Source organism: Magnolia sinica, chromosome 1 (genome assembly GCF_029962835.1).
Source record: "Magnolia sinica isolate HGM2019 chromosome 1, MsV1, whole genome shotgun sequence".
Taxonomy (NCBI): domain Eukaryota; kingdom Viridiplantae; phylum Streptophyta; class Magnoliopsida; order Magnoliales; family Magnoliaceae; genus Magnolia; species Magnolia sinica.
Window position 1 is genome coordinate 50505135 of NC_080573.1, and position 25062 is coordinate 50530196.

General features: G+C 42.3%; 1 protein-coding gene across 1 annotated transcript in view; it reads left to right on the forward strand.

Moving 5' to 3' along the window:
• The window catches only part of LOC131248917 (thiosulfate/3-mercaptopyruvate sulfurtransferase 1, mitochondrial-like), a 91243-nt gene that overhangs the window by 56395 nt on the left and 9786 nt on the right, over nt 1-25062 (forward strand). The window contains exon 9 of the mRNA XM_058249439.1: nt 4049-4130. Coding sequence (XP_058105422.1) covers nt 4049-4130 — 82 coding nt within the window. The remainder of the gene's footprint in view (nt 1-4048; nt 4131-25062) is intronic.

Consider the following 25062-nt stretch of genomic DNA (forward strand, 5'->3'; position numbering starts at 1 on the left):
GCACCCTTGATCGTGTTAAAGACCCCATGTGCATGTGTGAGCATCTGGAAGACCCCACACTGGGAGGATGCATATAGGCTGCTTTATGGAGTGATCTATACTGTTGGGTTGGAGTGACATAACGATCGGGCCATTGATTGTGGATCATCCACATTAGCTTTTAGACTTTATCATCTTTAAGGATTTAATTTTTTACTATTTTATGTTTGGACATCTTATGAGTGATTTTAGTTGATTTTCTTTAAATGGGGCCGTTTTTATTAAATTTCACAAAACAGTGTTGGAATTGTAATTTTTGGAAGTTCTTAGAGTTATAAAAAGGGAAGGGGGAGGGAAAGAGAGAAAAAGCTCCTTGCTTTTCTTCTTCTTCCATCTTCATGTGATTTGAAGATGTCTTCCATGTGAATTGGAATGGAGATTAGTGTGAAGCTAATCTTCATCAACGGAGGTACGAGATGCTCATCTATCCCTACATTCTCATCCATTCATCCACCATCAAGGTATTTTTCAAAGTTCTTCAATCTTCTCCATCCCAAACCTTCACCTTTCTTATAATCCTTACTCTTTTCATACCTATCAATAAGCTAAACCCTAAAGGACCTAAACCCTGACAACGTAGGCACACGTGTGACTATACGACCACACGTGTGAACCCATCGGGTTGACCGTACGGACACCTTTTGTCCCATTTGGTTTCCCATCACCCTTGAATCAAAACCCTCTTCTCTTTTTTCCTAAACCCTAACCCTAAACCTAAAAATCTTTAACTTTCCTATTTCCCCAAACTACCAAACCCTAGCTTCTCCTATTCTTCAATCAACCCAAAATCCTTACACCCCTTCTATCCAAAACCCTAATTCCTAGATTTCCCCAATTTCCCTAAACCCTAGTTTCACCCTAGTTAGTAATAGATCTTCTACTTTAAAATAGGCTTTACCCTATGCTAATTGGATGTCCCTACATACATTAGATACTAGTTTCATTTTTTTAATGATATTGCATAACGATGCTTGGTAACCTAGGCTAGGGTTGTGCATGATCTTCTTTTGGGTTTTTTGATATTTGTGATGATAATAGCAAGTTTTATGTTTTTCGTTAATTATTTTAATTTTGCTACTTGATCACATACAATATTTGAGTTCATACATCGGTCCCACATCACGCACTCTTTAGATTGTCCGAACTGTTTGATTTGTGGCATACTAATGGACACTAATAGACAAAAGTTAGCTACTACCCACATCCAGTGAGAGAAGTTCCATTAGGTAGATAGGGAGGACAGTCCAATCAAAGAAATTCTTTTTAGTGTTCAATCAATGGAGCCTACGTGATGTTTCAGACATCATACACATGCCACATTTAACACAAAATGACATACTTAGTGGATCAGCTCCCCATTATTAAATGCATAAATGCTATGGTGCCATGGGCTTACCTATTGAAATATTTAGAATAGTGGGGATTTTGTAACGTGGAAGCATAGGATTTTGAAACTCCATATTTTAACCTTAGATCGATTCTAAAAAATAAGAATATCATATTCCCATACACTTAAAAAGGAATGGTTTAGATCTATACCTTAATGATCAAGAGAATGATGGTGTTGAGGCTATTTCTCTTTGATGAATAAAAGAGATCTACCCGATTCATTCCCATTGAAGGATGATCAACCCCAACCTTTCTTAAGTCTCACTATAACGCTAAGCTTGAGAAACCAATGGAGGAGATCACACTATGATTGGCCTTAGTGTGAAGAGGAGGAAGAAGATGACTCTCTACAATTTCATTGTTCTTTTTCTCTCTTTTTATTCCCTCTTTCTCACTTCACGTTTCTTTTCTCCTAGGGCGAGCATGACCAAGAGAGAGAGAGAGAGAGAGGTATTTGTAAGGTTAGGGTTCAGACTTTACTTCCCTTGGGCATTGGACCTCATAGGGAGGTAGGGTTTTACTTTCCCTTGGGCACCGGATCTCATATTGGAAAAAAAAAAAAAACCCACATATTGAGCCATGAGATTGGGTACGCCTCATAACATCACAAGCCATTCTTACATGCTTCCAAGCGGGCACAAATTCTTCCACAATCAATGTCATCCACCTTTTATTAATTTCCCATTTTAGTCTAGGGTATGGCACTCACGTGTTCCAACAGCAGAATTTTTCATCAAACTTAAAGGCTAACAAAACACCCTTGAAGAAAAAGATCCAATGGTTAGATTTGCTTGAAAAACATTTTGAAACACCACTTTGGCTACTGGCTGGACTTCTGATGTTTGATGAATGCCAACCATAGAAACTTGTCGCAATAATAAGTCCCATGGCAAGTTGTGGATCCCATGTTGGATTGCACCAACCTCATAGCCTACTAGTGGCATGCAGCCAATAACACCCATCAGTCAGCCATTAAATGGCATCAAAAGGTGCATCAAAGGCACAACATTTGTAACAAGAAGTCCCTTTGTATTGTCAGGTTAAGGATCAGCCCAAGCTAAAGCATGATCAAATCTCAAACTAGAGAAGGTGGCTGGGCTCTGTAAGCTTGACCTCATGGTGTCTGGGGGGTTGTTCCATGCCAGGGCCATCCCTACATGCAGCGGTTGGGTGCCGCTCGTCAAAGCCGTCATACTCGTTTCTTTCTAGCTGGATGAGGAGTATTTGTTATGGGTCCCTCCCTCGTTTAATAGGAGGACTGGGGCTTGGAGGGCGCAATGGCTTGGCCCTGCTCTCCTTCATTCTCGCCTACTTTATTGTGGGGCTGGACGTGAAACAGGCCATTCTCAGGATATTTTGGTTATTTTGGGGTATCTTTAGAAGAGTCTTATCTATCATTAAGTCAATCTTAGTTCATTTTGTTTTTATTTTTATTTATATTTTTACGAGATTTGTGTCTAGAAGTATCCTTGAAGGGTATTATCAAGTCATTAATGGTTTTCTATTATGAGAGATTTGTGTCTGCAACTTAAAGATCTTTAAAGAGATATTAATATCTTGGGAGCTTTTATTTTTTATGGTGGGCGCATACAAAAAGAAAAAAGACAATCAATGGTGGGCATCCCCCTCCCAACTGTTTTCCTTGGTGTGGCCTACTTGAATCACTGATGGGCCTGATTTTTGGGCTGTGGGCCAAATATGGGTGACACATCTGATGGTCTGAGTGGATGTCATCAGCACATGATGGTGTTACCCAACATGGGGTCACCCTAATTTGCCCACATCGATGCTCCCCTGCACTATAGTTTGCAGGGAAGCATATATGTATCTATTTATCTTAAAGATATTTCTCAGAACGAATACAATTGATCAGTTTCTTCTCAACATTCTGAAACTCCCAACACCTACTTCCTTTAAGCAGCTTTTGGCAAGAATGTGGATAGTTCAGATATAAAGCAGTTATAGTAAACCTCACACAACATAGGAAAATAAAAAAGAAACTACTGTAGGATACCAGAATTGGCAGCCAACTTTTATCCCATTGATTTAAACCCAGTTAATCTATGTAGAGCGGCTCTAAATAGAGGTGCAACAGTGCAAGGCCATGAAAATACGGTAAGTAAACAATGAAGTTGCTTTGATGCATTAATATGTTTCTTTGCCAGATGGTTCTGCTGAAAAGTTACTTATATGGGGATCATTCTAAGTTCAGTTTTATGAGGTTGTTATTTCCTCTATTTTGACATGACATTTGAGATTGTGTTGTCAAATCTAGCTGCAAGGTATTTTATGTCAGTAATGTTCAATCTATGTAAGTGGACACTAGAAAGACTGAAAGTGATATCTGTAAAACATATCCATCATCAGTTGCTTCCAAGAACTTGCCATTGTAGTCAGCATTGTGATATTATCGTACACCGTCAGATAATCAATATGTGTTTTCCAGAGTTTGATTTTATGCATTCGTGTGGCTATTTTCTTTTTCCTGTATCTGAGATTGAAGCTATGCTATTTTCCATAAATGCTCACAATTTTTCACATAGTTCAAAACATACTAGCTGTTAATATTTGTATAGAATGCCTTTTTGGTTTATATAGTAACTGTTGGGTGTATCATCAGGTTTGACGGTGTAGCTCCAGAGCCTCGAAAAGGAATAAGAAGTGGTCATGTACCAGGAAGCAAGTGCATTCCTTTTGGCCAGGTAGAATCGAATTTACATGATTGCCTTCTTCGTCCTTTTTTCCTGATGTTGAACTTGTTAAGGTTGTAAATGATTTATGGCCTAATTCATTAGCTAGCCATCCTTAAACTTTGCAGGATTTCAGAAAAAGTGGGTTGGATTGGTTGATTAGTCACCAACTTGATTCAAAGCATTTAAATGTTGGATATTGATGATGTGTGAATTATCACAGTTTTAAACGCATAACAGTTGAGGAGAGGCGAGGCATAAACCTCAAAAAAATGAATAGTTATATGTTCAAGAAAAGGGAAGTGTGAAAAAATAGAAAATTTTAGAAATAATTGGGAAATAAACTGTAAACAATGAAGTGTAGTCTGTAGAAGTCTTTTTTTTTTCTTTTTTTCTTTTTTGTTAAAGATGATAATTTTATTCAAAGAAGGCCGAAGCCAAATATTTACAAGAAAGGAAAAACAGAAGAACACAAGCCCCCATCAACATAGCACAAACGAGAAGCTATTAGAAACTTGAGCCCATTCCAACACAAGAAATTTAGCTCTTTGAAAAACTTCAAAAGCTTACACCTTACGATTTCTAAAATATTGATCATTCCTTTCAAACCATAAATCCCATAATCCTGCTAGAAGACTTAAAATGCCAAATTTTCCTCTTGATCTTCCCTATACCCCCACGGTCCTGCCATGCCAACTCAAAATAAAGTCATCTATAGAACCCGGTGAAACTGAGTCGACACCAAATAACTTAAGGAAGTGATCCCACATATATCTAGCAAACAAACATTGGATGAACAAATGATCCATTGTTTCCTCGGCTTAAAGGCATAGGAGGCAAACATTTGGCAGTGTCATATTCCTTCTTCAAAGATTATCCACTGTAAGCACTTTTTTCCTCCCCACTAGCCATACGAACGCCGCCACCTTTAAGGGGGCACCATACCGCCAAACAAAAAACGTCGGGCAGATCCCTTCCAAATAAGCCTCCCCACTTATAGATATATAAAGGGATTTCACCGAGAACTTACCAGATTTTTCTTTTAACCAAACAAACAAATCCGGTTTGGAATTAACCGGCGACGCCTTAGCAATCATACCAAGCAAGGAGATAAATTCTAAAATTTCTTCATCTGCCAAATTCCTTCTACACAGCGATGCCCAAAGTACCTCCTCTCCCACAACAGAAAAGCAACTCGCCACTCTGAGATCCACCTCATGAGAAATTCCTGCCAACCAAGGAAATAGATAACCTATGCCCTGCAACCCATTTATCTTCCCAAAATCTGATATTCTTCCCATTTCCTAGCATAAACCCAATTCCATTCCATACTTTATGTTTAATTGCTGCCACCAACTTCCATAGATAGGAAGCTCTGTACAATGACGACAACCTAATCCACCACCCCTTCCTCCCCATATTTCCTACCAATCACCTCCTCCAACAAGGATCTACTTCTACCCCAAACCTCCAAACCCACTTGATCCATGGGCTTACACACTTCTTCCAATTTGAGAAGTCATGTACGCCACCTCAGTCCAATTTTACTTTTTTTTCAATTATATAAAAATTATTGATTGTGTTATAAAAGAACTGCAAATTGTTATTGGTAACAGGCAAATGCAACAAACAATTTCACGAGTACAAAAGAAGTAAAGAGTTACTAAATGCGATTAAGCTACTCAAGTCTCAGTCTCTCAGAAAATATCAAAAGGACCAAAGGGCCATTGTCAAGAGGCTAGTCAAAATATCAGAACAAACAGAACTTTAAAAAAAGAAAAAACAAATAAACAAATAAACCATGTGTAAACTAAAAAAAGTCCTATTCACTCTCATGGGATCAAGTTCCAGGCCATTCATAGTGGGGCCCACCCTGAAGTGCTGACCAAAAGATCATCCACATCAGTTGGGGTCATTCGCCAAGTACCTTAAGAGAGAAATTAATCAGTTTGTTTTAATATTTTTAAGGAAGTTGGTCAAGAAAGTTCACTTCTTAACCAAGCAAATCCTGTTTTTTCTTGCATAGGGATGAATCCCTATAAATAAGGTCATGGATATGAATCCAGATATGTTGTATTGAGAAGTAAATCTTCCTTTTTGGTTCCTTCATTAAACTCATTCTAGAGGTGAGGATCTTCTAGAAAGCTTGGTGGTGAGACTCCACTATTTATCCCCCTTTCTATTTCTTTTTTCTACTTCTTGCTTCTATATTGTGTGTGAAACAAAGCTGCTGGAATTGGTATTTTGAACTGCTATAATTTCTAGAAATCTATTGAGAATCCAATTCTAGAGATTCTAGTTTTTGATAAACTTAACTAAGCATCAATACAGAAGCTGAAATATATAAATTCAATTATGGATACAGTTTTTTCCTCCCGCCTTTAATGACCAATTCTAAAAGCATGAGGGTGAGATTCTGCTATTTATTCCCCCATTTCCATTTCATTTTCCTTCTTGCTACTATGATGTCTGTGCTACAAAGCTACTGGAATTGGTGTTTCGGACTACCTAACTTTTAGAAATCTATGGAGGACCCAAAAGTCGAAATTAAGTTATTGGTATGCTTACTAAGCATTGATCTGATGCGGACACCAAGCCATTCAAAGTATATCAACGCAGGAGGCATGCGTTACCCGTGTCAATGTGGTTAGATGACGGATACGGGTCGGGTCTCTAGAAGTTGAAGACCTTACATGTGTTCGTGACATGTGTAAGTTGCTTAGAGGAGACATTTGGACCGTTGGATCGCAAGGATGGTGTGATCGGACCGTTGGATCGTCACAACCCACCTTCATTACGCCACCTTCACGGCGCTATCATTGGGGCCCATCGGGCATCTTAAATTTGCATTTAGTCTATGAACATTTGATTTATTTAAGTTTTGAGACAGTTTACGAACAATTTTGAGCGAATTTCTTTTTTTTGAAACTTTTTTTAGTAGAGGTATTTTGGTAATTTCATGTAATTACGAATTTATAAGGTTGCCCTAAACCTATAGCATGTTATGTTATGTTTATGAAAGAAAAAGAGAGCTTTTTGCTTCTGACGATTTCGTCTTCGACTTCCAGTGATTGAAAGAGGGTGTGAGGCCCAGGTAAACGATTTCTCATCCTCTACTTCTTTCTCTTTCTCTCTTTTCTCAAGGTACTCTTTTCTTTAACCCCATTCTCTTCCTTTTTTCCTAGAATCTTTAGATCTACAAGCCAAATCTTATTTCTTTTTATCTAAATCATTAGATCTCAAAAGATTTTCATCCCCACATAAAACCCATCACCCAAATCTAAATTTGAAGAACCACCAATTCTTTTCTGAATTTTCCAGATTTCCCAATCCAGGAAATTCCATTTTTTTCTGGATTAGAAAACCCACTTGGGTCGTTAGACGGACCTATTGCAAGACAAAAGTTCTATCTTTCGCCGGATCCAACTAAACTCAGATTTTAAGATTCAATACTTCATGTTTGTGATGAATGGCCATAATCAATACTATATTAACCTTATTTCATTCTTGTTTTATGATGTATAAGGCTAATATTTTATTTGTTTTTTAAGATCACATAAATCTGCCCCTTTCATATACCATGCTCATTTAAGGTTGGATTAGGTCGTCCTACATCAATTTTTGGTATCAAAGCCAGGCTCTTGCATTGGGTCGTCTTAAATCAAGTTATCAAGAGTCTAGATTTTTATTTTTTATATTTTATTATTTTTAATTATTTTTTTCTAGGGTTTCATGCATAGCATATAGAGTCTAGATCTGAACTTTTCAGACTAACAAAAAAATAAAATCAAGGTCTGAATTTTTCCACATTTGCATCATTCGAAAGGTTAGGATCATCGGTGTCCATAGTCTTGTGTCAAAACAATCTCTTAAGAGTCATGTTTTAGGAAACCTAAGTTGAGTCTTATTGTGTATGCCCACTCGGACTGGTAGAGTACTTGGTCTACACCCGATTTTTAATATGGAACAGTTGACGGAGATGATGAACACGATCAACCAACGTTTGGCCGCCATTGAGGCGCAATATAAGAACACGAATACCTGTATGGATCAAATAGAAGCGTCCCTAAGAGAAATCTCCGACGTTGGAGGGGATGAACAGTCTCACGTAGGGGGAGTAGTTGAGGAACAGGTAGGAAATCGTGGTAGAGGTCGTAGAGCACGTGGCCGAGGGGTAGGATGTGGAAGGGCGCAATATCCGCAACCCGCTGTCGAGTATCAAGACCGTTATGATGCCGATGAGAAGGTCTTAAAGAGTGTTAAAGTAGATGCTCCTAGTTTTGACGGGCGTCTTGACCCAAAAGCATTCCTTGATTGGTCAGCGAATATGGACCATTATTTCGAATGATATGAGATGTCTGAGAACCGACAAGTGCGGTTTGCGAAAATGAAACTTGTGGGTCAAGCTAAATTATTTTGGACAAATACGAAGCGTAAGATCGAGAGATCAGGAGGTGTCCCTGTCGCACATTGGGTAGAGATGGAGTTATTAAAGGAAAAATATCTCTCTCTTACCGTCAAAAGCTCCTAGATCAATGGCAAGCATTACGCCAAGGATCTATGTCGGTTGCAGATTACATCGCAAAATTTGAGGAGTATATGATGCGGTGTGATATTCAGGAGGATCCCTTAGTGATGCTGGCGCGTTTCAAGGTGGGTCTTCGCATGGATCTGTGGCGTGAGCTTATGACCCATGCAGTGAGTGACTTGGATCAGGCTTACCAAATTGTACAAGAGTTAGAGCTTTACCTAAAGTCTCTTGTCACGAGGCGCTTTGAGTCTCGAGACTCTATTGTTAGATCTGGTTTTCAGGGAATCAAACCTAACATTGGAAGTCAACCTAGGGCGCAGGCTAGTCCACTACCTAAGCCTAATGATGATAAGGGTAAAGGTGTCCTTGGTGCCAATCCTGATAGTGGTAGTCACTTGAGATGTTATGAGTGCGGAGGTACAGGCCATTTCGCATACCAATGCACGGCAAAGACTCGTGGGAAAGCCTTAGTCATAGACGAGTCAAATGAAAATGCGGATGACATGGGTGATTATGAAGTTGAGGAATATCACCCAAAGATAGGTGCTAGTGATTATGAAGAAGAAGAACCAGAGACTGCACCACTAGCTGTAGTTAGATGTGCTTTAGCGCAGGTCGAAGAGAGTGATGATTGGCGCAGAAGCACAATTTTTTACACGTTTGTCAAGAGCGGTGACAAAAATTGCAAAGTAGTGGTAGTTGCACCAACATTGTCTTAGCTAACACAGTCACTCATTTGGGTTTGAATCCCGTCCCTCACCCTCAACCCTACAAGGTTTCTTGGGTTGACACGTCTTCTATGCCTGTGTTCCAGCATTGTTTAGTCCCCATCCAAATCGGTTCATATAAAGACATGTTGTGGTGTGATGTTTTACCTATGGATGTAGGTCACATCATTCTAGGGAGGCCGTGGTTATACGATAGAGATGTCACGATTTTTGGTCACTCGAATGTGTGTACATTCATGCATAAGGGCAAGAAAATCAAGATTAATCCGTTGCAACCCAAGAGCCACACGGACAAGGCTAGGGATGTGAAAATGAGTGAGTCGATGAAGGATGTGAGGAAATCTATTCCGAAGTCTCTACATATCATAAATGCAAAAGAGTTTAAGAAAGAGACAAAGGATGATTCGACGGTGTACGCCCCAATGGCTAGGGAAGTTACACCCGAGGTTCATGTAGAGTTACCCCCTGAGGTGACTTCGGTTCTTGAGGAGTACAGTGATGTATTCCCCGACGATTTACCAGATGAGCTTCCACCTATGTGGGACATCCAACATGCCATTGATCTCGTCCCAGGGTCTTATTTACTGAACCTTCCTTATTATAGGATGAATCCTGCAGAGTTGGATAGTCAGGTAAATGATCTCCTGCGAAAGGGTTTCATCGGTGAGAGCATGAGTCCATGTGCCGTACCAGCGCTATTAACGCCTAAGAAAGATGGTACGTGGCGGATGTGTGTAGATACTAGGGCCATTAATAAGATCACGATCAAGTATCGGTTTCCAATACCGAGGCTTGATGATATGTTAGACGTGATGGCCAGATCCACCATTTTTTCCAAGATAAACCTTAAGAGCGGGTATCACTAGATACGCATACGCCCTGGAGATGAGTGGAAAACAGCCTTCAAGACGAAGGATGGGTTGTATGAGTGGTTGGTCATGCCCTTTGGCTTGACTAATGCACCCGGTACTTTTATGCGTGTGATGACCTAGGTTTTGAGACCCTTTATGGGGAAGTTCTTAGTGGTTTATTTTGATGACATACTCATATATAGTACCACTAAAGAGCTGCATCTCGACCACTTGAGGCAGGTCTGTAGTGTCCTGAGAGCGGAGAGGTTATATGCGAACCTTAAGAAATGTTCGTTCTTGTCTGATAAGGTTGTCTTCTTAGGGTTCATAGTGTCGTTTGTAGGGATGCGAGCAGATCCAAAAAAAGTCAAGGCCATAGTTAACTAGCCTGAACCGCGGAACATACATGAAGTGAGAAGCTTTCATGGCTTAGCCACATTTTATCGTCGGTTCATTCGAGGGTTTAGCACTATTATGGCTCCCATTACTGATTGCATTAAAAAATGAGAGTTCATATGGTCTAAGGCTGCAGCTAAGGCATTCAAAGATATTAAGGGCAAATTGATAGAGGCTCCCATCATGCGTCTTCTAGATTTTTCTAAAGTCTTTGAAGTAGCGTGTGATGCTTCAGGTGTAGGTATAGGAGGAGTACTAAGCCAAGAGGGTCATCCAGTTGCCTATTTCAGTGAGAAACTGAATGAGGCAAAACAAAAGTATTCCACCTATGATAAAGAATTTTATGTGGTTGTGCAATCGCTACGTCATTGGCGTCATTATCTTCTACCGCAAGAATTTGTCTTGTTTTCTGATCACGAGGCTTTGAGGTATTTGAATTCCCAAAAGATGCTTAACCCAAGGCATGCCAAGTGGGCAGCGTTTCTTCAGGAATATTCATTTGTCCTAAAACATAAAGCCGGGATCGATAACAAACCAACCGATGCCCTTAGTAGGAGAGTGACATTGCTCGACTCCTTGAGTATAGAAGTTGTCGGGTTTGAGCAATTGAAAGACGAGTATCCCATGTGTCCAGATTTTGGGAGAACATTCGTGTCACTCTTAAGTGCCTAGCATAGTTCGGGTGAGTTCATACTGAAAGATGGTTTCCTTTTCAAAGGAGACCGACTTTGTATTCCCTGCACTTCCCTCCGGGATTTCCTTGTTTGGGAGCTTCATGCTGGAGGTATTGCTGGCCATTTTGGTCGAGATAAGACCATCGCCCTAGTGGAGGATCGATTTTATTAGCCAAGTCTCAAGCGAGACGTAGCCAAAATTTTAGGGCAATGTCGAAGATGTCAACTGGCAAAACAGAATAAGCAGAATACTGGATTGTACATGCCATTGCCAATGCCACACGCACCGTGGCAAGACATCAGTATGGATTTCGTGCTTGAACTTCCCAAGACAATTAAAAAGCACGATTCCATTTTTGTGGTCGTGGACCGTTTCTAAAAAATGGCTCACTTTCTTCCTTGTTCTAAAACCTCAGATGCGTCCAACATAGCCAAGATTTTCTTTGAGGAGGTAGTTTGATTACATGGTTTGCCTAAGACCATAGTGTCTGACAGGGATGTCCGGTTTACTAGTTATTTTTGGAAGACATTATGGCATATGATGGGTACGAGACTCTAGTTCTCATCTGCCTACCATCCTCAAACTGATGGCCAAAATGAGGTTATGAATCAAAGTCTCGGAAATCCTCTACGATGTTTGGTGGGTGAACACATTAAAACTTGGGACTTAGTCCTCCCAGTCGCCGAGTTTACATATAACAGTTTAGTTAATAGGTCTACGGGTATGAGTCCATTCGAGATTGTTAGTGGTTATAAACCTAGACTGCCCATAGATTTGTTACCTATGTCAGTCACCCAGAGGACCTCAAAGTCAGCTGATGCATTTTCCTATCACATTCATGAGTTGCATGCAAAGATTAGGAGGCGGATAAATGCTAGTAATGAACAACACAAAATTTCAGCTGACTTACATCGTAGAATTCAAGAATTTAATGAGGGTGATTATGTAATGGTTAGGATGAGGCTAGAACGGTTTCCACAAGGTACCATTAAGAAGTTACAAGCACGCAGTGCTGGACCATTTAAGATTCTGAAAAAGATTGGGCTCAATGCGTATGTGATAGATCTTCCACCTCGCATGGGGATTAGTTCAACATTCAATGTAGAGGATCTAATGCCTTATTCAAGCCATCCCATAGACTCTAATTTTGTTACAAACCATTGGCCAATTTCTGAATTTTCTTCCCAACCTACACTACTTATGCCTGCTATACCTGAGAAAAGAGAAGAAATTGAAGGATTTGTGGATGAGCAAATTGTTTCCACTCAGAACGGTGGATTTCAGAGGTACTTAGTGAAGTAGAAGAATAGACCATCATCCGACTGTACATGGTTGACAGAAGCAGAGTTGCAGTGACTAGATCCAGATTTTTTAGAAAAGCATAAGAGTTTTATCTCGCCGGAGTCGAGATCTTCTCAGCTGAGGGGAGTTGATGCGGACACCAGGCCATTCAAAGTATATCAACGCAGGAGGCGTGCGTTACCCGTATCAATGTGGTTAGATGACGGATACAGGTCAGGTCTGTAGAGGTTGAAGACCTTACACATGTGTTCGTGACATGTGTAAGTTGCTTAGAGGAGACATATGGACCGTTGGATCGCTAGGATGGTGTGATCGGACCATTGGATCGTCACAGCCCACCTTCATTACGCCACCTTCACGGCGCTATCATCGGGGCCCATCGGGCATCTTAAATTTGCATTTAGTCTATGAACATTTGATTTATTTAAAGTTTTGGGACAGTTTGCGCCCAAGTTTGTACGAATTTCTCTTTTTTAAAAAAACTTTTTTAGTAAGGGTATTTTGGTAATTTCATGTAATTACGAATTTATAAGGGTTGCCCGACAAATAGTTCTGCTATAAGGATTTTTACATTCCAAGGGATTCTAAGTTCTCTGAAAATTTCTTCCTAACTAAAAAGAATTTCCCAAAGGAAACCATTTCTTCATTAAATTCTTCGAAAAGGTTTATATCTCTAGTCTTTGCTTCTAGATATGTGATGGTCAGAAATGGGGCCTAAATTTAAATCCTTCTAATTTAGATGATCAAACGGGGTGGACATTTGTCGGTATTTGAAATGGAGCCCTAAACCCATAGCATGTCATGTTATGTTTATGAAAGAAAAAAAGAGCTTTTTTCTTCTGACGATTTCGTCTTCGACTTCCAGTGATTGGAAGAGGCCGTGAGGCCCAGGTAAACGATTTCTCATCCTCTACTTCTTTCTCCTTCTCTCTTTTCTCAAGGTACTCTTTTCTTTAACCTCATTCTCTGCCTTTTCTCCTAGAATCTTTAAATCTAGAAGCTAAATTTTGTTTCTTTTCATCTAAATCATTAGATCTCAAAAGATTTTCATCCCCACATAAAACCCATCACCCAAATCTAAATTTGAAGAACCACCAATTCTTTTCTGAATTTTCCAGATTTCCCAATCCAGGAAATTCCATTTTTTTCTAGATTAGAAAATCCACTTAGGTCGTTAGACGGACCTATTGCAAGACGAAAGTTCTATCTTTCGCCGGATCCAACTAAACTCAGATTTTAAGATTCAATACTTCATGTTTGTGATAGATGGCCATAATCAATACTATATTAACCTTATTTCTTTCTTGTTTTATGGTGTATAAGGCCGATATTTTATTTGTTTTTTAAGATTGCATAAATCTGCCCCTTTCATATACCATGCTCATTTGAGGTTGGATTAGATTGTCCTACATCAATTTTCAATTTAGAAATTCAATTGTAGATATAGTTTTACTTCTTCTTTAATGGTCAATTCTATATCGAGTAACAGTTATTGGCAATGCTTCCAACAGTAACTAGATTGCATGGGCCTAATGCGAAACATAGGGGGAATTGTAAAAATTCCTCCATATTAACGAAAATATCACATGTATTGTCCGATATATTGTGGATACATGGATATATCATCAAATATCACGCTGCTCCTTTACAAATATTCCCTGATATTGTCAATACACGCGATATGTATCAACAATATCAAGGCAACACGCCCCTCTTTTGGAAAACCAAAAAACTTACCATTCTCTTTGCAATAGGATTTTTAACGACTGCTTTTAAGTTGTTTGGAGAGAAACCAAAGTTTGGGTGCAGAAATTATGATCAAAGATCAGGAACGGGCTGTTGTTCCATAACATTTTTGTGATTTTGTTTTTATTTAAACTCTTTGCTTAGATTGATAGAAGTAAGTTTCTAAATCACGATTATGCATTTTTTCATGAGGAGTTATGGATTTGAAACTTAAATTTTCGAATTTTGAAAAATGGAAGATTTTGTAAAAAAATCCAAAAATCTTCAATTTTTACCCATTTAAATTGCAATGTGGGGTCCAAAAAACTCAATGGACATTACTTTTTAGGTTGACCTATTGATTGAAGACAGTTTCTTGAATGTTTTTTTTTTTTTTTAAAGATTATTTTTTAATAGAAAATAGCAAAAATAATTAAAATATCTTCTTCTTTTTTGTGGTTGAAGCATTTCTGCTTCTTTTTTAATTTTTGGGTGTTTTGTTTGTGTTTAGGTACTTGTATTGTTTGATATCTAAATTGTACAACAAATTTACACGAACACGAACTAACCTTCCACAATAGACAAGCACCCAACTTGCACACTTCACACAGTGTGCACACCACACAAGAAAAAAAGGAACCAACCCACACGTTGTCATGTTTCAACCGATCAAGAACATGACATCTGATTAGAGTAAACAGCCCACACATTCCGATTGTGCACATGAGAGGTGAAGATAATGAACACATCATCCACCTTTTTTTTTTCTTTTTTTCTTTTTCACACACACACCCACACACTCACGCCATAATAGGATTTCACCACCTATGTACTCGAACCCTTGACCAGGTGATGAAACTCCTGAGAGTCTACCACCGGAGCAAGAGTAAGGGTCCAAACACATCATCCACCTTCACATGCACAGACCACTACAAAGGCCTGTCACAACAAAGAAGAAAAGAAACCCTAGGTTTCTTAAAAACTTCTCAGCATAAGGGGATAAGAAAGACCCAAAAAAAAAAAAAAAAGGAGGAGAAAAGAAGGATAGAAGGATGGAAGATTGATTAAATCATAGACAAGGCAGCTTTGATACCATGTAACTTTGTAGATTGAAGGGAATGGCAAGAAGCGAAGAAGAGAAGTTGGGAGAAAGAGAAAGAGGTAATTAGGGTTAAACTAGTGTTCACGTCCATACCCTCTCCCCTCTCCCCTTTATATATATACTAATAAATAATAATAATAATAATAATAATAATAACAACAAAACAAAAGATAAGAGTATCCTTAATAACAAAAGAAAATATACCCATCATGTCCCAAACCAACATAACAACAAATCTACCCTTTGTAACAAAGAAAATGAAGAACAAAGGCTAGGTGCGTTGTACAGTGGTACAACCCACATCCACATCACTAAAAGAAACTACGTTCTGTTTCTCTAATTAGCACATGGAAGCTTAGTGTGGATGGAAGTTCTAGGGCAAAAGGTGTAACGCCCTGAAAATCGGGGGTCGAGCAAGAGCCCAACTCCCGAGTTCCAACACATCACTTATGCAACATAGAAAATAATGATTAAATATTGTCTGTTTTAGTGCCTTAAACATGAGTGGGATTATACCAAACAACATATCATACTTCAGAGACAGTTAAATTTCGCAAGAGGAAGACTGTGATAATTATACAAAATGTATAAACTGTTGTAAGTCTCCAAAGTGTGAACATGTTACCAGGTTAAATATATATACATGTATACTCCCAAAATGGACAAAATGAATATACATGGGTGCTCCAAAATGTAAAATGACAAGTGTAATGGCATCTAGACAGCATCCCTGCAACCCCGTCGATCAGTACACTGTCTACATAGACCCGCTTGATAGCTGCATATAGGAGAACTCCTCATCATCGTAAAAGGCTGCATATAGGAGAACTCCTCCTCATCATCGTAAAAGACCGGCTCTGCCTCGAAAGCATCGCCATCATCTGCATCTATAACAGGGTCTGGTTGGTGTTTAAAACACCGTCCCAAAACATGGGAGTAAGTGATCAACTCAGTGGAGCCATAAAGCAAAGGTTAACATGTTATCAATTTAGTCAAGCAATAATGATAAAGCAGTACAACACTCATGTCCTAAATACTCTTGTTAATGCAAGGATGATATGCGATAATGATGTATGCCCTCGCCTGCACTCTCTCTGCGACATCATCTCACGATCGCGGCATACAACACTCCCGCTGTGCTCAACTCCAACGCCAAAGGCACATGCAATGCGGTGCATGTGCGTGATTAACCAAGTTCTTAATTAGACATATTCATACAGCAGGATTGGGAAGCTAAGGCACCTCCCTTTAAATCATATGCCCAAACATTGATCCATCTTGGGTCATCAATCCTAGTAGTCACATACGATAGGCAGTTTCCAGGTCGCTACGAAGCGGCTTGTCACCTTAGTGCAGGCCTGGTTTATACTCAAGGTCACTACGGAAAGGCTCGTCACCTTAGCGTAGTCCCAGTGTATACTCGTGGTCACTACGGGCTCGTCACCTGATCGTAGGCCGACAGCTCGAATACAGTGTCCCATACACCACCATATTCGGCTCATGAGTTTGGGTTGCTCACTGGTCACTACGGGGAGGCTCGTCACCCCAGCGTAGGCCGACAGCTCGACCACGGTGTCCCATACACCACCATGTCCTGCTCATGAGTATTATCGGATCGAGGTACCAAGGTTAAACGGGATCTTCACTGGTAAGTTGGTACCTTATATTCAAGCAGTAGCGTCCATACATGGCGAACATATAATGGGTCAATTGGGTTACTTGACAAGTTCGGTTAGTACGAGCGTACGTCGAGTTAATCGACATGGAGTGCGTAAGCACTCCGTGTGGCCTAACCACTGTCGGCAAATCTGCGTACGACTCGGATTCCCCGAACACATCTGATGTGGCGGAACGACCTCGGCCACTAACTCGGGAATCTTTACCGATCGCCTGGACTATGTAGCAGTCCCAAACATACTTAAACATGACAGGAAAGCATATGTGATAGACATATCAGCAATAAACAATTAATTCAAACAAGGGAACCACTTGAGCATTTTTATGAAGTACAAATAAACATGCTTTCACACCTATACATTTCATACGTAAATCACATCAAATAATCTAAGCTACATGAATGGATTCATACACATAGCTAAGGTAGTTTGAGAATCTTATCTCAATACCCAAATAAAATACAATTTACCAAATATTTACTCATTCAGACATTTTTTACAAACACTTAGGTTACACACTACAACATACATGACGTATGTTGGTCATAACATGTATTAGGGCAAATCCTTTCACCAAGGAGTTGTCACCTATACAACAATCATATATCCACGACGGATAATCATGGCAAGCACGAGTCCAAATTCCATACTCATTCAAACATTTCAACAAACACATGGAATGCGTTATAAATCAACATAGTCTATATATAAGCATATGTACGGAAAACCTCGTATCTAAGCACATGTGATAGCAATCAAGCCAGTCATAAATCATTACTGACATTGAAAGCCTTGAAAACCATAACCTAAACATTTATAGTCCGCACCTTACGCCGGTAGACTCGTAACGAACTCAGTTCGAACACTAACTCGTCGTCTACGGCACAACGACAACCTATAGTATGAAATAGGTTAGCTATTTCATCACATAATCTATTTGAATCCCTAAAACAGATTAGGGTTAGGATTTCTTACCCAAGAATGGAATTAGAATCGCCGGAATAGCGATACGGTAATGGTGGTTAAGCACGTGGAATGGCAGGGAAGAATCCCAGGAATAATCCCCCACTCTCTCACTCACTTTCTCTCTCTTTCCTTCTCTTTCTTCTCTCTTCTCTCTCTAAGGTTTGCAAATTCGTATGTGAAGGGAGAGAGAGGGTTTAAGGGACTTATATAGGCCCAGAACTGATGGGAATGGCCCTAGGGCCATGGTATACTTGGGTTATAGCCAAATAGTGGTCGTTTCGGTCCAACGGAGCTGTTCTAGAGGCCCCTTTTCTATATGCGGTCGGACTTAAGCTCCCTGACATTGGATCTAGGTCAGGCGAAGTTTTCAGTCCGATCGGATTTATGGATCGACCGTGGCGGACCAGTTTCAGTTCAACGGCCATCGTCGCTCGATCAGGGCCATGTGTACATGGTCCTGTGCGGGAAATTTCCCTGATCCGAGGGTGTATTTGGGTCAAAATCTGACAGTCTGAATCCTTAGATTCGACCTGCAAGTGAACGACTCAATTCACTTAAGTTTCAGTTCATTTCCTAAAGATAGTCGCGTTTCTCACACACTTCGCTCCGGGCTCATGTTATGCGTTTCTGGATACCTTTAGGACTTGATTTCAGAGGTGGTTGCCAAGTCCAGCAAGGCGGTCATAACCGTATAGATTTGGGGAAGTCAGACTTTCGACGCGCGGTCCAAGTCCGATACAGAGTTTCGATGCGCTCCCAAGAGCAACTGAGTTTTGAGATGGATCCTAAGTTTCAGGGTAATGTAGCGTTAACGATTCTACAAGTTTTGGGTCTTGCAGTTCGTATTTAAAGTGGTTCAAGCTAATTTCACAGCTAATCTAGTTTAGCACTTAGTTAATTTCGTCTAATTTCTAAAGGAATTTGGTCCTTAAAGATTTCTGTCTGAGGTGGTACTCGGGTCTTTGTACGAATTTTTCCGAGACATTACAATCTACCCCCCTTAAAGAAAAATTTCGTCCTCGAAATTAGTACCTTTTCGTACTCCTCGAGAATCTGAGGGTAGTTCTTGTGAACCTCGACTTCTGTTTCCCAAGTAGCCTCTTCCTCAGTGTGGTGCGTCAATAATACCTTCACAAGTGGAATCGCCTTACTGTACAACACCTGCTCCTTCCTATCCAGAATACGCGTTGGTCGCAGAACATAAGTAGCATCTTCACTCAACTGCACCTGCTCCCATTTGATAATGTGGGAAGGGTCAGGAACGTATTTCTTCAACATAGACACATGAAATACGTTGTGCACGCCTACGAGTGGTGTGGGCAAAGCTAGGCGGTACGCTACCACCCCCACTCGTTCCAGTATTTGGAATGGGCCAATAAATCTCGGCGTGAGCTTCCCCTTTTTGCCAAACTGAAGAACTCCCTTCATTGGGGAAACTTTGAGGAATACATGGTCCCTGACCTCGAACTCTAGTGGTCGCCGCCTCGTATCGGCGTTACTCTTCTACCTGCTCTGCGCTGCAAGAAAGTCGACGCCTGATAATGTCGATCTTCTCTGAGGTCGCCTGTACTAACTCGGGACCAACGAAACTTCTCTCGCCAACCTCTGCCCAACAATGCGGTGCTCCACACGGACGCCCATACAATGCCTCATAGGGGGCCATACCAATACTCGCCTGGAAGCTGTTGTTATAGGAGAACTCCGCAGAAGGAAGACAGTTGTCCCAACTGTCCTTGAAATCCAGCACACAAGCTCGCAACATATCTTCCAACACCTGATTTACCCGTTCCGTCTGCCCGTCAGTCTGTGGTTGAAACGTGGTACTGAACTTCAATTTCACACCCATTGCTTCCTGAATACGAGTCCAAAAGATAGATGTGAATCGCATGTCTCGGTCTGACACGATCTCCATAGGAACTCCATGCAGACGCATTATCTCCTTGATGTACAGCCTGGCCAAATCGTCTGCCGAGTTCGAAACTCTAATAGGGAGGAAATGGGCCGATTTCGTCAACCGGTCCACAATCACCCAAATGGAATCATGACCCTTCCTCGTCTTTGGTAGCCCAGAGATGAAATCCATAGAGATGAAGTCTCATTTCCATTCTGCTATGGGCATGGGCTGAAGTAATCCAGAAGGTCGGCGATGCTCTGCCTTGACCTGTTGGCATGTGAGACAACAGGACACATAATCTGCTATGTGGACCTTCATGTTGTCCCACCAGTACGACCTCTTCATATCTCGATACATCTTCGTACTGCCAGGATGCATTGCCATCCTCGAATTGTGAGCGGCTTCGAGAACTTCCTTTCTCAAGTCATGAAGATTTGGCACGCACAAGCGGCCACGATAACGTAAGCCTCCATCCGTACCAACTCTCCACTCAGAGTCTTCTTCGTCAATAGCTCGCCTCCTCATTTTCACTAACCATTTATCCTCCTCCTGAGCCACTATGATTCGGCATCGATAAGTGGCTACACACGAACATGAGTGACGCTCTCAAACGGCTCATCAACAATAAGCTTCAGCTCGAAGTCTCGCACAAATTCCACCATGTTCCACTCGCCTATCATCAGCGGAGCCGCAAAGGCTATAGCCTTCTTGCAGCTCAACGCGTCTGCCACAAGGTTAGCCTTACCAGGATGGTAGAAGACCTCGAACTTGAAGTCCTTCAAGGTTTCTATCCATCGCTGTTGTCTCATATTTAGGTCTCTCTGCGTGAATATGTACTTGAGGCTCTTGTGGTCGCAAAAGATCTCAAACTCCTCTCCATAGAGGTAATGTCCCCAAAGCTTCAATGCAAAGATGACGGCCGCTAACTCTAGGTCGTGCGTAAGGTAGTTTTCCTCGTGTTTCCTCAACTGTCACGATGTATAGGCAATAACTTTGTCCTTTTGCATCAGAACACAACCCAAACCCACTTGAGAGGCGTTGGTGTATATAGTATACTTGACCCCTTGCTCTGGCAATACTAGCACAGGGGCGGACGTCAACTTGTCCTTCAGCTCCTGAAAAGCTGCTTCTGCTTTCTCATTCCAGGCGAACTTGAGATCTTTCCGAGTCAGCTGAGACAACGGTCTGGCTATCTTGGAAAAATTCCGAATGAATCGTCGGTAGTAACCTGCCAGGCCCAGAAAACTCCTCACCTCAGTAACTGAACCGGGCTGCTCCTAGTCCTGAACTGTGGCTACCTTAGCAAGGTCCACAGCTATCCCTTCCTTGGACACCACATGTCCCAGGAACTTGACTTCTTCTTTCCAGAAGTCGCACTTCTTGTACTGTGCAAACAACTGGTTCTTCCTGAGAGTATCGAAGACTGCTCGCAGGTGTTTCTCGTGCTCCTCCCGACTCTTGGAGTATATCAGGATGTCATCTATAAATACGATGACGAATCGATATAAGTACGGCCAAAACACCCTGTTCATCAGATCCATGAACACGGCCGGTGCATTCATGAGTCCAAACGACATCACCAGGAACTCGCAGTGCCCAAAACTGGTCCTGAAAGCTGTTTTCTGCATATCCTTATGCCTGACGCGCAACTGGTAGTACCCTGACTGCAGATCAACCTTCGAAAAATACTGTGCTCCCCTCAACTGATCGAACAGATCATCAATCCTGGGCAAAGGGTACTTGTTCTTCACCGTCACTTGGTTCAACCTATGATAATCAATACACAATCGCAGAGATCTATCCTTCTTTACAAACAACACAGGTGCTCCCCAAGGAGACACACTCGGTCGTATGAAGCCCGCATCCAACAAATCATCGATCTATTTCCTCAGCTCCTCCATTTCACATGGAGGCATGTGATAAGTCGGAAGAGATATAGGTGTCGCACTAGGCACTAGATCGATGGTAAAATTAATCTCGTGTTGAGGGGATAATCCAGGTATCTTTATGAATACGTCTGAGAACTCTTGGACTACAGGGGTGTCCTCAGGCGCTGGACCATTAATGTCCTCTAGCAATGAAGCGTAACAACTAATGCGATAGGGCCAACTGACCTGCACTAGGAATGTAAAGGTCGTGCCCTCTGGTCCATGGGCTATCACTACTCTAGTATCGCAGTCGATCTCTGCCTTCACCTCTGTGAGCCAATCCATACCAAGAATGACGTCATAATGGTGCAACGGAGAGACAATCAGGTCAATGTGCACTATTCTGCTCCCTAAGTCTATTGAACAACCCTTACACATCCTGGTAGCGTCTAAGAAAGTCCCTGTGGCGGTAAGGATTCTCACCCCAACCATAGGACTAGTTTCCAACCCCAGCTGCTTGACTACTGCGCACGATATTATAGAGATAGTGGACCCGGTGTCCACTAATAAGAAGACTGGTGTACCTCGAATATGCGCAGTGACTTCAAAAGCCAGTGGTACTGCGGTTGCTGTCTCGGATGCCTCAGCTGCAAGTGAGTGCACACGAGCCTGCTGAGAACGGTTCGGCTGCGGTACCATGGGTCGTTGAGGCAGCCTAAATCGAGGTGCAGGCGGCCGGAAAAATGGATGTGGTGGTGCTGACCGTAGGGGTGGAGTCGAGAGAGGTGTTGGCATCTGACGGTTGATCCTCTGAGAGGGCGTAAAGCCGTTGTCCCTCATCCTGGTGAAACAATACGTGTTAGCATGGCCCGACCTCTGACAGTAGGTGCACCATATATCAGGTCGCCTCGACTGTGTCGGTGGAGCTGTAAGCCTGGGAGGTGAGTTTGTATGGGGCCTCTTGCCGAGGAATGGCCTGCTCGGCAACTCGGGTCGTGGCCTAGGAAGCATAAGAACGTGACTGCGGGATAATTTGTCCCCATCCTGCTCCACTCGCAAAGACATGCCCACTAACTCAGCATAGGTGGATATGTTAGCGCAACACATCTTGGAGCGTATCTCGGGTCGCAGGTCCTCAGAAAACCGCCGCATCCGCATCGGCTGATTAGCCAATATCAGGGGAGCATATCTGGCCAGCTCCATGAATCTGTTCTCATACTCTGCCACTGACATCCCTCCCTGACGGAGGCGAAAAAACTCACTCTCCTTCTCATTACGGTAAGTAAGAGAGAAATACTTCTCGTGGAAGCGCATCTCGAAGGCCTCCCACGTCCATACATACCCCACGGGAACCGTCCGCAAGACGTTGTCCCACCATAAGCTGGCCTCCTTCTCAAACATGTAGGTGACCAACTCCACCTGCTCTGCTTCAGTGCAGTGCAACGGCTTTAGCATCTTAGAAATGCGGTCTAGCCAATACTCAGCCTCCTCGGGTCTGTAAGTACCCGTAAAGGTAGGAGGTCTGAAGCGCTGGAATCGCTCAAAGAGACCGCTAGCGCTCATATGGCCAGCAGGCTGCACAGGAGGTGCAGGTGGAACCACACCCATGCTCTGGGCAAAGACCCCTGCAATGGTGGCCAAAAACTATGCTGCCGCTGTTGCTGCTGCTGCATCAAGAGCATCATCTGCTCCAACCTATCAGTAGGGGGAGCCGACTGACGCACGTGCGGCGTCGAAGTAGACACACGGTTCTGCTCAGGAACCGATGGTGCAATAGGTGTCGGCCCATTAGTGGGGCCAGTGGCCGGCTGAGAATTCGGCATAGTGTCGTGAGTTGGGCCTAAACTGGGGTCCGTCTGGCTATCGCTTAGAGGAGGTGCCCCGTCAATCGAATCGCCAAGTGTGAGACATGCCGTGCTCCTTGTGGCCTTAGGTGGCATTCCCTGTATACAACATAAGGTGCGACCCATGTCAGATTCAGCATACTCACAAACTCAACAGCACAACATTTACATTATAGCTCAAAGAAACTTCATGCATTTCATTTAACAAAATTGTCACGGTACATGAGATGCAGTATTACATGAATCATGACAGAAGATGCATGTGAGCTAACCTAAGCAAGGCTTCAAACACTGAAACATACTAACTAGTCTACCACACTACTAAGCCTATCAAGGCTATTCATAGAAACAGGAAACAAGCAACAAAGCAAAACCAAAGACGACTACATGTACGACTAGTCGTCCGAATCTGGCGATGGTGGAGGTGCACCCTTATCCTGCGGACAGTACAGGATAGCTCTCAGGGTGCGAGACACTTTGCTGAATTTTCGCTTTGCGAAGGCTTGATGCTCCTCAACCTTGGCTTGGGTCTGTGTGACCTCCTGTCACAGGGCGGCCTGGCCCTCCTTGATCTGAGCCAAACGGGCTTCTAAAGCAGCCCGATCACCAGAGCGCTCCTGTGTAGCAGGAGGAGAGCCCTCATCAGTGTCCTGGGCCTCCTCTTCCTCTTCCTGCTCTCCTTCCTCTCTTATCTCATCTCCGCCTTCTTCATCACTCTCCTCTTCTTCGCTTTCCGTCTCATCCTCACTCTCGTCGAGTCGGGCCTGACGCTATCGTGGCCCAATCTCCCTGTTGTTGAGAGTGGTGTCGTTGATGAAATGGATCGGCACAAGAAGTTCTGTGCCAAGTCTGTAAGCCAATTCACGTGCAAGCTTGCATATAAGTCGGCCGAAGGGGAGCGAAACAGACGTCCTAGAAGAGCGCGCCGTCTGCACTATCTGTAGCAGTACATACGTAGGCACGCACAGCTTCTCTCCCTGCCTAGCTCGGTACAAAAAGTCTACCATCAGGCACGTGCACTCACTGCGATTGCTCCACCTAGGGTACACGTTGTATGTGAAGATATGGTAGAGCAGGCGGAAGTCGTCGGTCATATTGGATGCTAGGAGGCTATTGTTTGGATTCTAGTGGGCCAGTTGGCCACAAAGGAATCACGTGCGGCGATCCCTTTCACGTGCACTCCTAAGACTCTTCTCACTAGCATGGACTTCGCCAAGCGGCATCCCCATGAGTCGGGCTATTAAGCCAACATCAATCGTGGCCTCCCGCCTTCCCACGAGAATTTTGAACTGCAAAGGCTCCAGCGTTGGCTCCCGTATATGAGCGTAGAAGGCTCGAACAGTGCTCACATTCATGTGGAACTTGCCCTCAAATATGGGACCTCAC